This window comes from Pteronotus mesoamericanus, unplaced genomic scaffold, assembly GCF_021234165.1.
Source record: "Pteronotus mesoamericanus isolate MK-2021 breed Mesoamerican mustached bat unplaced genomic scaffold, CSHL_Meso_final contig_73, whole genome shotgun sequence".
NCBI lineage: Eukaryota > Metazoa > Chordata > Mammalia > Chiroptera > Mormoopidae > Pteronotus > Pteronotus mesoamericanus.
In genome coordinates this window covers 1,306,152-1,321,643 of record NW_026555245.1, presented here as the reverse complement: position 1 = coordinate 1,321,643, position 15,492 = coordinate 1,306,152, and the positions used below count along the sequence as shown (strand labels likewise).

At 45.7% G+C, this 15,492-nt stretch overlaps 1 protein-coding gene and 1 pseudogene across 1 annotated transcript in view; one reads left to right on the top strand and one right to left on the bottom strand.

Annotated features, from left to right (window-relative positions):
• The window catches only part of B4GALT1 (beta-1,4-galactosyltransferase 1), a 48,783-nt gene extending 44,671 nt beyond the window's left edge, over positions 1-4,112 (bottom strand). The window contains exon 1 of the mRNA XM_054582921.1: positions 3,554-4,112. Coding sequence (XP_054438896.1) covers positions 3,554-3,968 — 415 coding nt within the window. The 5' untranslated portion in view covers positions 3,969-4,112. The remainder of the gene's footprint in view (positions 1-3,553) is intronic.
• Positions 4,113-12,597: 8,485 nt separating this feature from the next.
• Positions 12,598-15,138, top strand: LOC129078476 (spindle and kinetochore-associated protein 1-like; annotated as a pseudogene).
• Positions 15,139-15,492: the final 354 nt, after the last annotated feature.

The following is a 15,492-nucleotide window of genomic DNA, read 5'->3' as shown; positions in this document are numbered from 1 at the left end:
AGGCATGCCTGTGTGTATGTCAATAAATATTTTCCCCAGAAAAGCAACAGGACAAAACTGGTTGAAAGAACTAGTTTACCTAACCTCCCAAAGCTTAAAGATCTACACACAGGGGAGGCTCTTTGTGCCTCCCTTAACCTGTAGGATGAGACTTCACCCCAAGTTGGAAGGTGATGAGGTTCCAACACTCACCTGCAAAGAGGAGAGAAAGCCCTTTCTGAGCAGAGGCCAGGACAGACATCCTCAAAGTACACACTGTCCTGGGCTCATGTCCACATGTGTGCATATGCAGGAAAGGAGGGAGGTGACTGCGTGCTGGCGGAGAAACACCTAAGAGCCAGCTGAGAGCCCTGCAGAGACCCAGCCAATGCTTTGTCTCCCCCAGGGCACAAACTGAGGCAGAGGCTTGGCGGACCAGCCTGCAGAAAAGCCAGGGAAAATGGCTCATGGACAAGTGGCTCCCAGGGCACTCGCTACCTGCAGCTGCTATTTGCTGGCCCAGGTGCCCATGACTCTCTGGTATCCACCTGCAGATCAGAGTCTTCCTCACAGCACAGCTGGACAAGAGGGGAGCCTCTTGGGCTTAAATTAAGCAGCCTCATACTCTGCACCACCTCCTGCCTCGAAGCACTCTTGAGGGGACTGTACTAACAGTCCCAGGCCCCAGTAGAGTACTCAGGTCAGCCCTGCCTCCCCTAACCAGTCCAACCTGAGGTGCTGCCCACCCCTACCCAGATTCTCTCTGGGTGCAGTGCCAGCACCAGGCACCAGTCAAGTCACATTGAGCTGCTTGCCAAATCTGAGCAGAGATAACATTCTGGGTGGGCGGCGGGAGTGGAGGGAAACGACACAAAATGCAAAGCCGTTGCTCCTCCCCGGCTGATTACATTGCAGGCAAACACCCAGGCAGCCAGGAAAAGGAGCCTCATTGCCACAGTTCAGTGGAGTGGATGCTGCTTGGCCCCTGAGGACTGAGGGGACACCACCTACAAGTCTGATCTCCCTGGGAGAATTCCCTGGGGAACTGCAGGCATCCTCAGGAAAGGCCCACCAGCCCCCAGCAGCACTCAATTCAGGAGGCCTCACACTAGCACATGGGGGTGCCTGGGACAGGACCTACTATGGAACCCTGCTCTATGTCACCCAGATAGTGTAGACAGAGCCAGGATTCAAATCAAGTCTATCTGAAGTCAATCCCAAGGCTCTGACAGCCAGTAAAGATCAGAGACCCGTCAACAGCCCAACGTGGCTCCTCCATGGAAGGGCATGCCCATTACACCCCACCTAGCAGCCACACCTGGTCCAGACCCCTGGACACCAGAAAGAAGAGCCAAGTGTGGAAAGAAACTGTAAGTAGTGAAAAGGCCACAGCTCTAAAACCCACGGACGCTTTCTCCCACCAACCTCAAAACCACCCCACAAGGGCTTTGGTAGACACCTGCCCAGCTGAACAGACGCCCTCGCCCCAACACACGCACACACACACTCCCAGGGAGTCTTTCAACTTTCTCAAGGCCCCCTATCAGCCAGGAATTTCCCCTTCAGGAGCCACACCCAATCACTCAAACCTAAGGGCTCAATTAAATGAAGAAAAACCCTCCACCTTCACTTTGTGGGGTGGCCTCAACCAGTCGCCTAAATACCGTGGACCCATGCCTGTCACACAAAGGTAGCCAAGCTAGAAAGGACCCAGCACCTCTCTCCTCACCCTCTAAAACATTATCTCTCAAAAAGTCCCTTTGAGACCCCAATTCAGAGTTAACTCAGAGACACCAGCAACCAGCCACCGATGACCGGCAAAGCCATTACCAGACAGAGGTGAGTCACCCCAGCAGCCTCTCAGTCTTCATCGAGAAGCCCATACTCAGACATTAATTTAATGAACTGTAGGGGATTTTACTTCGCTAATTAATTTATCTTTCTTTCTGCAAAAAGTCCAGGCAACAATTAAAAACAAAAGGTCAAAGTCTGGCCTCTCTAGGGTAAGGGAACTCGTTCTTCTTTTCTCAGACTCTCCGTGGGAGTCTGAGAAATAAAACTTCAAGTCGCAAGTCCTATTGGTCACGTACTTAACACACACAATCTCATTTAGTCCTAAAAATAACCCTTTGAATTAAGCATGGACAACATCATTTAACACACGAGAGACACTTAGGAACTCTATACATGCACTTAGCAGCAGGACAAAGATTTGACTTCATTTTATAGGACTAGTCTGCTTTCCAGACAACCATCATCAAGTCCAAAGGAATTCAATTTTCTGCTTTAAAAAAAGTCCCTGTTATTACTACAATTCATGTCTGACCAATTGCTAGAGTTTCCTCTCAAACTGGATACAAAAATATTGAAGTAATTACTGGAGAAATTGAGCAAGATCATGTAAGAGGCCTGTCCTGCCAGGGTTCTGCGGGAAAGTGTAAGAGTTCCTATCAGCAGGATGCCTGCCTGCCAGGGCCCCTCACTCAGAACAACATTCCCTAAACCCTGGCATTAGAAATGAGCAGCTACCTGTCTGGTAATCTTCGGAGCAACCTGTGGCTGCACTGGGCCTGACTGCCTCTGCATTACAGGTCAAGGAAAGGTCTGGGAGCAGATTCAGCTTCACCCTGCCATAGGGAAGGCAATCGCACCCACCCAAGCTCCCAGTGTAGCTGAAACTGAGGCTGGAGGTTAGAGTTCACATCCTCTAGGCAAGATAACTGAGACTCCAGGCTGCTCCCGGAAAGGGACAACTGAGTACTAACTGGTTACATTTCAGCCCTCCCATCCCTAGGGTGCACACATTATATTCCCACAAACACCTACGGCCCCTGGAAGGACCCAGCTCACTGAGATTTTGGGCAAAAAGCCAGGGAGGAGGGTCCCGGGGCAGGGGTATGAAAGAGGGACTGTACACAATAGTGACAATTTACTGAGGGTTTACCCTTATTACTGTACACCCTTGTTTACATTGCTTCATCTAATCTTCCAAAACAACTTTCTGAAATAAGTACCTTTTATTATCCCCACTTAACAGGCAAGGAACCAGAGGTTTAGGGAAAAGTCACTTGCCTAAAATCTCAGGGAAAAAAGGTTAACTCGCACTCCGTTGGAAGTGGTTCTGTGACGTGAACTGGGAGATCAGCTCCCTTTCCCACTGGAGGCCTCATCATCTGTCCTCCAAACTGGAGGTTACTCTGAGCTGCCTGTGGTTCCCACCACAGTTAGCAGGGCGAAGGCTGCTCCAAGCCCTAACCACTTAAAATCCAAAACTTCCTGAGGCTTGGGCAAGAGCAGGGGAGCCTCCAAGGCCTTCTCGGGTTCCGGGGCCAGAGGGGCCTGCGGCTTCCCCATACCACTCCCGCAGCGGCTTCCAACACGAATCCACAGGGACTCATCTCCCAACCTCTCACCCCCATCCAGCCTGGACCCTCTGTTAGGGATTAGGGACTCTGAACCCGGAATAGGGAGGCTGGCCGTCGTGGAAGAGGGCATGGGCGAACGTCCGGGGGGCCCTGTCGGGGAAATCCGGGAGAGCCCCAGTCCTCGGACTGGCGCCGACCCGAGTCCTTACCGAGCAGCGGGGACTCCTCAGGACAAGCGGGCAGCGACAGTGCTGTGATGGGGGACACTGGGGCTGAGGTCAAGTTGCTTGAGGGGCCGGGGCGAGAGTCCGCGTCTGGGCTGGAATCGTGACCCGGACGCGGTTCGGAGGAGGCGTCCAAAGGCGGCGGCGGCGGCGCTGCTCCTCGCGATCGGAGCTCCCCGGAGGGCTGCCTGATGGCATCGGCGCCGTTCGAGCCGGCTTGCAGCGGTGTGGGGACTCCGACCAGATAGGGCAGGCGGCTGAGGTCGCGGCCGGCCAGGTAATAGAGCAGGGTGACGCCAAGGTGCAGCGCGCAGACTGCCACGAGCAGGCGGCAGGCCCGCTGCAGGGATGCGCCCGGCATCGCGGCACTGCCGCCCAGGAGAGGCTCCCGGAACCTCATCTTCCCGCCGCCGCTTTAAGAAGCGGATGGGCTACAGCGGGTAGGGCGGCCCGCCCGCGGGCCGCCGGCCAGGCGCTGCCAGACCACGGGGATTGGGGGAGGGGGCGGGGGGAGCCGAGCAACTCGGCACCGGAGGGCGAGCAGCGGAACGCCGAGACTCCCCGCGGCCGCCGCGCGACGCGAAGGGGGCCCAGGGCGCGGGCGGGGCCGGGGGCGGGGCCGGCGCTGTGGGCGGGGCCAGGAGCGCGGTGTAGGGGCGAGAGCGCAAGGGCGGGGTCCCCGGGGCCGAGGTGAGGGGGCGGGGAGTTTGGCAGTTGAGCGGCGCGGGGCGGAGCTGTTCCGAGGGGGCGGCTGGCCGCTCCTAGGACTAGAAGCCCCTGCCACGAAGTTCGAGTTCGGACCCCGACCACCAGCTGCGACCCGCCGTCCTCCCGAGCCTCGTTCGTGAGGCTTCGGTCGCTAGCCCGCTGCGTCTCCTCCTCCTCCGAGCCGCCCTGCAGAGGCGCGGCCACTTCCTGGGGCGCTCGAGGGCGGCAAGTGTGGCAAAGAACAGGGCGGGGAAAAGAGCTAGCGGGTCGTTGTTTGAGGGGTTGGGGGTCGCGGCGGCGTTAGGTCTGGGGGTCTGGAAGATGGGCGGAGAGAGGTTGTCCGGGAAACGGGCTTAGACGCCGGGCGGGAGGTGGGAGAGCTCCGGAGGGATTCTCAGGGGCGTTCGGGCCCCCTCCCTTAGGCCGCCTAGGCCCCTCCACGGTTGTGGGGGCCCGGCGAGGAGACGCGGCTCGCCCGGCGCCCTGCGGAAAAGTGGATGAGTCTGCTTCTCCTGTGTATCCTGGGCGACGAGATGCCCGAGGCCTGCCCAGCTCGGTTTAGGGTGTGTCGGGGAGGGTGCCTCTTCCAGTGCGTCCCACCCGGCAAGGATATACGCTTTGGGAGGGGATCCGGGAGCCTCACCACCTCCCACGCCAGGACGCAGGAGGAGGAGGGCAGCCGGTTCTAGTAACAATCTACAAAGGGCCTAGACACAGGCCTGTGAAGTAGGAATTGTCCCAATTTTACAGATAAAGAGACCAAAGCTCAGGAAGGTTAAGAAGCTTGCGTAAGATCACACAGCTATTGAGAGGCAGAAACAGAATTCTGGTTCCAAAACTTCTATTTACCACATGCTTACTTCTTGTTGATTTGCAAGTAAGGGCTGGAGGCTGTGTGGGTGAGAAGTTCAGGCACTGAAGAGGCTTGATTCAAATTTGACCCAGAGACCACTCCTCAGGCCCACCTAGTGCCTGAATGAGCAGGGACACCTCACCCCCGAGAAGGACTCACGGAGGTGCTGTCATCTGTGTAGATGGAGAAGCTGAGGCTTCTGGCAGCCAACACTGCAATGGGGGGAATGATAACATAAATTGAAAGTTTATCACCGATATATGCCAGTCAGACACAAGCTAACTGCTTTAACATGTTTTATCATTTATTTCCAGCAACGCTGTAAAGCAGGCAGTTGCTACTTTCTCCATTTCACAGATGAGAAAACTGAGGCTCAGGAATTGACATTTGGTTGTGGTCATACAGAATCCACTTTCTTCGCTTGGTTTCCTGGACACCAGGCTTTTTCCTGATCTTCCTCATTTCATTGGCCACTCGTATCTTTTTGCTGGGCTTCTCCTCCTCTTCCCCAGTTGTTGAAGTCCCCAGGCCATAGTCCATGATGATCTTTTCTGTCTATACTCATTGCTCAGAGTTGATTTATAATAACTATCTGCTGATGACTACAAAATATCTGTCCCTGGCCCAGACCCCCAAACTAATATTTAACTGCCTATCATACTGGCATCTCAAACTCAACACATCTTGCCCCCAACACCTGCTATCGACACTCCACTCCCACTCTCACCTATCTCAAAGAATGGTGCCATTGTTCATCCAGTACCCCAAGCCCCAAACCTAACAGGTGTCATCAATGTGCCTTTCTTACTCCCAAATGCCATTTCCAGGTCCTCACCAAGTCTTGTCAGTGCTACCTTCAAATCATCAGAATTCATCACTCGCTAAGTCTGCTGTTTCAAACAAAGCCACCATCATCTTGGCTTTGGTTATATAGTAGCTTCCTAAGTGGTCACTCTGCTTCTACCTCCTCTATGCCCCCTCCCCAGTCTGTTCTCCAAACATCATCTAGATGGATCTTTATCAGCATAAATCAGATCATGCCATTTTATTCAGAACAAAGTTAAAATCCATAAAAGCCCTATCTGATTTGGTTATCTCTCTTCTCTACCTTTATCATTTTCTACCTGTGTTAGCCACTCTAGCCTAATTGCTGTCCCTTGAACTTGCCCTATTCTTACCTCAAGTCTTTTGTACCTGGCTGTTCACTTAACCTGAAATACTCTTTGCCCATATTTCATTCATATCACTCAAATGGCACCTTATGAAAAAGACCTTCTTAGACCACGCTTATAAAAGTTGCCCACCCAAATTTGCTTAAGCTGCTTGATTTTCTTTTTCAAAGCAGATGTCATTACCCATCATTATTGTTGTCTGTCTCGCTCATTAGAAAATCAGCTCTGTGAGTGCAGGAACTTTCTAGTTCCTACTGTATCCTCAGTTCCTAGAACTGGACCAGCACTCCCTTGGCATGGAATAAATACTTCTTAAAATACCTGTTAAATGAATGTTTATGCTTGTCTTCATAATCTGCGAAAGGGGGAAGGAAAGAACTATTGCTAAATTGTTTTAGATCACAAAAGTCAAGAATTATTCACCAGGGAGTTGGTGAGGATGAGGCTGACCTAACGGCCTACGTATGCCTAGAGGAAAATGCCTGGCCAATGAGTGAGGATGGATCGGATTAGCCCCCATCTGAAAAATGTGGGGGTGGGAAAATGGAGATGTGTCTTTCATATGTCTAAGTAATGGCCAGGAGACAGGATTGAGGGGAGATTAGAGGTCACAGACCTGTCCCAGGACCCTTTCTGTGGCTATAAAGTGAGGAAAAGAAACAACACTTGCTCTGTCTCCCAGGAACATGCAGAGTCCACTGAAGCATGAACACCAGCCTCACCGGCCCCTGTCCAGAGGTGCCTAGAATCAGTACATTTCTTTCTTCAGAAAGGTCCAGGAGGTCAGAAACCTTCAGGACAACATTGTCCAGCTGTCCAACATAAACTAGTGTTAGACAGAGAGATAGACAGACCCAAGGCAGCCTTCTCCAGCTCTTTCCACTCTCATCTTTTTCAGGTGAAACAATCCCCTTAATGGGAGACACTTGGAGGGGGAAGTTGCCGTGCTGACTGGCCAGAAGTTGGGATCTGGATTTGGTAGTTTCCCTGTCCCATGCTGACCTGCCCAGTCTCACCCAGCTCCTTGCTTCTCTCTGCAGGCTGCCTTCAACTGGTTAGTGGCATTTCCTTTGCCCTTTCATAGCACCCTCGTCTGCCCCTGTCAGTTTATATTTCTGTTTCACCCTAGTAGACCAGAAGAGCACAGCATAATGCTGGGTACATGGTAGACTGTTATTTCAATGATCTATTTGGTTCCACTTTGGTCCAAACAGTATAGACAGTGTGTAAAAGCTCAACCAGTGAAGAGGAGAAGGTGGAGTGAAGGGTGGGCTGCATAGCAGTCCAGCACAGGTATAGGAGCCCAAGCAGGGTAAAGAGGGTATCCGTCGGGTATTGGGTATTAGGTCATATTTTCCTGGGAATATCCTGGAATTAAGCTTTTCTTCTAGGTTTTAATTTACTTTGACTAATGTTTTTTCTGGCTGTAGGGACTGTCCTGCGCCCTCTGTAGGTCCCCTAAATTCTGCTTGAAACAGAAGTTTCTTCTTCCTGAACTTTTTTATAGGCAGCTAAAGCCAATCGGTTGGAACTTTGAACATTTTGCCTAGAAATCTCCAGAGCAAGACCACAAGTTCATTGGATACATTTTGTATCATCCATGTTGCCTTTATGTGATTTAAGTCTCTAATAACCTCCAGTAACAATTTCTTTGTTGCATTTTCAATCTCCTTACTACTGTTAAGGACTCTGTAAGCTTTCCGGTTGCAAAGTCAATGCTCTGTTTTAGGTTTTTGTTATGGAAGCACTCCATTTCCAGGTGCCAATTTCTATTTCAATTGCCTATTGTAAGGGTTGGCAAACAGGTTCCATAGGCCAAATCCAGCCCACTAATTTTTTTGATAATGAAAATTTTATTAGAACTCAGCCATGCACATAGATTAACCTATTGTCTGTTTGTTTTCATGCTACAATGGCAGTGTTGAGAAGTGCAACAGAGACCATCTTGCCTGTAAAACCTAAAGTACAACGTCTGCCCAGAAAGTATCCAGCCATGTAATATGAAAAATGGAGATATTTATTGAAGAAGATACAAGAAACATTGTACATATAACAGTGACACCTCAGTCCACTTCAAAGTAGGCACCTGTGTGAGTAGGGACCTCACACAATTCTCCCAGTCGCCATCAGCTGCCCCATAATATTTTCCTGAATCTCATCAATAGCCTGAAATCTCTGCCCTTTCAAAAGTGATTTTAGTTTTGGGAAAATTGAGAAGTCACAGGGTGCCAATTCTGGGCTGTAAGGGCATTGAGTCCTCTGGGCGATTTGATGTTTCACCAAAAACTCTGCGTGAGATGTGATGCATGAGTGGACTACATTGTTGTGATGAAGCTGCCAATCACCAGTTGCCCATAGCTGCGACCTTCTGAATCATCTGAATAGTTTCTGTGGAGGAATGTTCAAGATTAATGCAAAATTTGATGCAGACTCATTGCTCTCACTCGCTTAGTCATTTTGAATGCAAAAACCACGCAGTACACATGCTCACTCAATTCCATCTACCACCCCCACTGACTAGTACAGTGAAGTTGTCCGTGTCCACAAATGTGCATTCCAGTCCACTCTCCCTGGCTGCCAGGTTACATCAATATCTCGCAAACAGTCCTTGTTGTATTAACAGTGGCTGGACTTTTTCTGGACAGACCTCATATTTACTATGTCAACATAAGAAATATCCAAACTTGTAATTAGGTTTTTTAAGAATTTATTTGCACCAAACTGACAGCACATACCCAGGAACAAGAGCTCAGATGCTGCTGAGATCAATAGTTTTGCAGCTTCTTTTATGCACTTGAAATTAAGGAGGGAAAGGAAGGTTACATGGAGGTGGGAAAAAGCAGGGGGTATTGGATTTCAGGATGTTAAGATGATGTGCTTTCTTGAGGGTGGTTATGGCTTATTTCAAAAATATTTTCACCTAGATGCATAGGAACAATAGACAGGACTTGCTTAAGACAAAGATAAATATTTTACCAAAAAGTTATATGCCTGGGGCATGATTACCCACCATGATATGTCCAGTTAGGAATTTATGATCAGATCACTCTACTTTCCATTGGACCCCTTTTTTCACCCACAATTATCTAATCTTTTACATAAAAAATTTGCCAATCCTTGTTATTAAAAATATATCTATTTCTGGCAACATCTATTCCCAGGACAGGATATGCCTACAGTCTGTTGGAATAAGTTTTTTGCCTCAAGTCCTAATTTTTCAGATCCTAGAAAGGCCACTCTAGTCATTTAGCAGGTTACTTTTCCTCTTAAATTATACTATCATCCAACTCATATTTTCCATTTTAATCAGCAAGAATGTAATGGCAGAGATTTTTAAAGGCCTTCAATTTGCCAGCAAGCACAGCTCTGTGATCTGTCAGTTCAGGAACATGTCAAAAAGGAAATTTGTCCTTGTTCTGACTTGTTCTGAGAAATCTCCACTTCCTTTATATCTTTAAAAATCTATTCCTGGATGACAGTGTAGTTTTCAGAAGCAACTTGTTCTTCCTGTAATGGACAGGTGGTTGCTGATTGGAGCTTAGCTGGCACTGGTAGCCAAAGGCCTCAGTTCTCCTCTAGGTGGGCCTCTCCATATGGCTGCTTGAGCTTCCTACCCTATACTCATTACTTCATCCTGCCCTGTGCTCATTACTTCTTTCATTAAGAGATGCCCATTATTCCTCATGAGGTTGGGATAGGCTAACCTCACCGTGGCTTCTCAGTGGACTGGTGCCTCACATCTGTCCAGAGCAATGTTTTCCTTTGGCCACAGTGATTGGACATACTGCTTATTGGGGACTAACAAACAAAGCCTCATTCTTCCCCCAGGACCTCTGCTGAAAATGTTGAGAAAAGAGCTCTTCCTTTCTTCTGGAGTTGCCAGCCTGGAGTTGCTGAGGGTATTGTAATAGTTTTCTATGATTCTCATAATAATTTGCCAATGTCTCAGGGTGCTTAAAAAAAAGACATTTATTCTCTCACAGTTCTAGAAGCTAAAAGTCTGAAATAAAGGTGTCAGCAGGGCCATGCACCATCTGAAATCTCTAGGGAAGAATCCTTCCTTGTCTCTTCTAGTTTCTGATAGCTCTCGGCAGTGTTGGCATTTCATTCCTTGGCTTGTAGCTACATCACTCTAATCTCCCTGTCTTCACATAACCTCCTTCTCTTTGTGTATATTTCTCTTCTATTGATGTTTCTATTCTTCTTATTTGGAACCAATCATTGAATTTAGTGCACACCCTAATCCAGTATGACCTCATCTTGACTTAACTAATTATATCTTCAAAGGCCCTATCTCCAAATAAATTCTATTCTGAGATTTGGGGTAGACTTGAATTTGGGGGTGTGGGTATACTATTCAAGCCTCTACACTGATCATGTGGAAAGAGCCTACCTGAGAAATAATCCAACAGGGAGGCAAGGGGGATGTACCCTTGGATGGCCAAATCTGATGTCCCCTGGACTGATCAGTTATGTAACCTAGAATATTCCCCTCCCTTTTTTCCTTAAGGCAGTTTCAAGTAACAGAAAGAAACTGACTACAACTGCTCCTTTTGCAAAATTAGAAAATCATTTGTATCCTGGCCAGTGTGGCTCTGTTGTTTGGAGCATCATCCTATACAAGGAGAAATCTCCACTTCCTTTATATCTTTAAAAATCTATTCCTGGATGATAGTGTAGTTTTCAGAAGCAACTTGTTCTTCCTGTAATGGACAGGTGGTTGCTAAAGACAAAGATAAATATTGTGGGTTCAGTTCCCGGTCAGGACCACAGTTGCATATATAGGAGGCAATCAATCAATGTTCCTCTCTCCCCCTCTTCCTGTCTCTCTAAAATTAATAAGCATATTTTTAAAAAACTAAAAAAAAAAAAAAGAATCATTTGCATATAACTGAAGGTGACCAAAATTTTACTACCATGAAGCTGCCTTTTGAGATATTGATTTTAAGCTGTTTATTAAGAAAGGAACAAGCTCTGGCTGGTGTGGCTCAGTGGATTGAGTGCCAGCCTGTGAACCAAAGGGTGGCTGGTTTGATTCCCAGTCAGGGCACATGCCTGGGTTGCAGTCTAGGTCCCCAGTGAGGGGTGCACAGAGGCAGCCATGCTTTGATGTTTCTCTCCCCTCTCTTTCTCCCTCTCTTCCCCTCACTCTAAAAATAAATAAATAAAATCTTTAAAAAAAAAAAAAAGAAACAAAAGATTCAGAAAGAAACTGATTATCCCCCATCCTGCCTAAGAGATTCAGACAGAAAGGTCTAATCCAGGAAGGGGATATTAGGATGATCCCCTTAGCCTAATTGGTTTTTCTTCCCCCAATACAAGCAAAAGTTTACTTAGAAAGTCACAGAGATAAAAGAAGTGAGCTAGGTGGGCTGTGAGGGCTCAGGAAACAGATTACAGAGGCAAAAGAAGAGCCCTTGGGACTTAGGAGAAAGAAAGCAAAGAGACATGCCTAAAAGAAAAAGGTGCAGGGGAGGCCCTAGAGAGAGGAAGAGTACCTTTTAGCCTAATTTGAATCAAGTATGGTAAATAGGAGGGCTTCAGGAAGGGGCCTCTTAGCTAGATACCCTCTGTGTCTCATGGTTTCTGAGTTGCCTAGCAAAAATTTGCCTGCCACATGTGGTTTCGCTCTTCTTCAACTACCTGTAATCACCTATTCTCACTTCTGAAATCGAAGGCCCCATTTTCCTCCTTTTTCCCTTTGTCCAAAATGTCATATATCCCCAATGTTGCCTCACTGTCTTTGGAATTTTCATGCTTTTGCGAATTCCCCGTGTGCATGTATTAAAATTTGATTTTCTCCTGTTAATCTGTCTCTCTTAATTAGCTAGAAGAACTTAGAAGGTGGGAGGAAAAGTTTGTGTTGGTTTGTTAGCCCCCATGTATTTGTCAAGCCAACCAGGAGAATTCACTGGCTGGGACACTGCTATCTCCCTGGACCGCTGCAGCTAAGGGATCGTGGACGTCGGACCATTAGCTGGCAGAGATGGCAAGCATTTTACTGTCAGCCTCTCTGATCTCTCATCTGTAGGGTTTGATGGAAGTTAGATGTGACGAGAGTCCTGTCCTTTCTTCTAAATTTAGAATAGCAGGAAAAAAATTTTGTGGAACTAGTTTCTTGGGCAAATGTGACTTCGGTAAAAAACTTAGCTTGAGTGCTCTTGTTTTTTTATTGATCCTGATTCTCCCAGAGATGGTCTGTTTTCTCCACCAGGTAAATGATGCATGTGCCTCTAGCGCACTGCTGAATAGGCTGTGGGTCCAAGCTTAGGGAATCTGTTCAAGAAGGGAAAGCACCTGATTCCCTGTGTTTTGGAATAGCTGTTGAAAGACAGGCCTCTTGATCTTTCTTAAGCAAACTCTGGGAATAAACTTTTGGACCTGTGAGGGCTTCATCCTTTGCATTCTTTGTGGAAGACTTTTGCTTCCTTAGATAGGCCATAAATGGCTTATTGGTTTGAGTTGCTTTTAAAAGGCTACTGTCACTGGCCAAATAATGGATGTTTTGAATTGGAATGACTTGTAAATTAAAATTTTTTTTGAGAACTCTCATATTGGTATACTAACAGGGCATTAAGACTCCCTTAATAAGATGAAAGGGCAGAAATGAGAACAAAAATCAAAGTCCATTTAGACCCCTTTCTATTTACCTCATATATTTGCAGATATTGGGGGGGAAAATCAAGACATTAGAAATACAATTGCCCAGTACCTAAGAAGAAAAAGAGGGACATTAGATATAAAAAAATATAACTAGCCCTGGCTGGGTAGCTCAGTTGGTGGGAGCGCCATACGCCAAGGTTGTGGGTTTGCTCTCCAGTCAGGGCGCATGCAGAAGTCAACCAGTGGATACATGAATGGGTGGAACAGCAAATAGATGTTTCTCTGCGCTGCTGCTTCTCTCTCTTTAGAATCAATGCATTTAAAAATATTTTTTTAAAAAATGCAACTAATCCTCAGCTTTCAATTTGCTCTTTCAGCTTCTTGGGTCTCACAGATCCTAGTATAAGTATTAGGTTAATTAACAAGAGAATTGAGAAAAGCATAAGGGAAAGTCAAGCGATTTCCCAACAATGTGGAAAATTTTTAAAGATTATTGAGATATAAGATTATAAAAATTGGTATATTTAAACAAGATTTAAAGGATTTAATAATCAATAAGAGCCCTGGCCAGTGTGATTCAGTTTGTTGAAGTGTTGTCCCTTAACCGAAAGGTTGTATGTTCCATTCCCAGTCAGGGCACATATCTAGGTTTCAGCTTCAATCCAAGTCCATGGTGTATGGAAAGCAACCAATTGATGTTTGCATCAATGTTTCTCTCTTCTTAAAAGCAATGAAAAAATGTTCTTGGGTGAGAATATAAAAAAATAAAAATAAAATAATTGATAAGAAATTTGGCAACATTGGAAGTTGATTTTTTAAACTCTGATAGGAATATTTTGAAAGTCTCAGATGGTCTTCCTGCTGGGTACTTGGAAATGTAAACACAGCCCACAACTGCCTGAGGCTGAGAAACCTAAGGGAAAAACATGGAAAAGGAGCAATTTTAAAACACAAGTGGCTGAAATATCTAATTTCTGAACACCCTCCCATGTCCTTTTCCCCAGCCTCCTCAAAAATTGTCAATGGCAATTAAGAAAATTGTGTCTTTCATACAACTAGTAGTAATTCTGTTTTGATCTGCTTGCGACAACTTGTGTTTGTCTGTATGTTTTATGTATAATATGGTATTTTCTACTTCCAGATGGTATTCTTAATTTGAAATACTTAAATATCTTAAAAAGAATTAAATACTTATATACATTAGAGGGAATGAGTGGCTCACTGCCCTTGGCTCCCTTTGGAGCCCAGAATGGATCCTTTGCTCCCAGACCTGTGTGAAGTTGGGGATCCTGGCATCAGAAGCAGGCAGAAGGGGATGTAATCTACTGGATATTAACCATTTTTGGATTTTGAAAGTGAACAGAAGTTTGTCTGGTTTTTGTTTTTGGAAATTGTGTTTATATTTTTTTCTTCAGAGGCTTAAAAGATGGCCTCTTTGGATCTGGAACAAATATGCTCTTATATTAATGAAAAGATTACCAATATTTAAAAATGTCCATCATTAAGGAACTGTGATCAGGAACCCACCTTGAAGACTGTTAAGTAAAATAGAAGATGAGATCATGGTAGTAAATGAACTTCTAAATAAGTTGAAATTGGAAATTCAGTATCAAGAACAAACTACTTACGTACTTAAGGAAGTCTGTGAATCTCTTGAAGATTATAAAGATGTGGTACATCTCAAAGAGAATATACCTCCCCATTTGCCTCAAGTAACAGTAACCCAGAACTTTGTTAATGTATCAGATCTTGACCCTGAAGAACCTGTCAAAATGAGGACCCTGTCAAAACTGAGGAACCTGGAGCCACAAAAAAGAAGCCCCTAAAGAACAAAGAAATGCCATTAAAGAAATGCCATTTATAACTTCTGAGGAATTTGAGCGGCATTCCTGCATATGTGAAATCCTGCTTAACCTATTATCAAATTAATGATGTTATTAAAGAAATCAACAAGACAGTAGTTAGTAAATACAAGATTCTACATAAACCAATAAAGTCTATTATGAGTTCTGTGGCTAGAAATTTCTGTCAGAGACTCCTTGATGAAGAAACAAAGGATACCAAAGGTCATTATTTTATCATGGAAGCTGACATAAAAGAGTTCACAGTTTTGAAAGTTCACAAGAGGTCTTGTGATACTGAATATCTTACGACACTGCCAGAGGCTATCAGAGTTTCGAGGGGGAGGATTCACGCAATACGTTACATACCTCCATCCAACCAGCCAACCGTAAGGTATACAGGCTCTTCCTATAGTTTTCTTACATGTAATTTTTTATGTTTATCTTTTCTTGTCTCTTGTAAAAATAAAACTTCTTTTAAAATAAAGTATGTATATTCTAAAATAAACTTCCTTTCAGCAAATATTTTTAAAAAATAAACACTTATATAAATCAAATACATAATAGAGACTAACCCAAATGCCTTTCATGGTCACATGATCTAGGAAAATATTTGATGTTAACTGGTTTAAATTTTGGTTAAATAGACATGTCTTTTAGAGTCATTAACATTAAATATATTTTTGTTTTACCTGCATTTACATAAATAGGTTCATGTTATCTCTGTTAAAAATTTGTCAAGAAAAT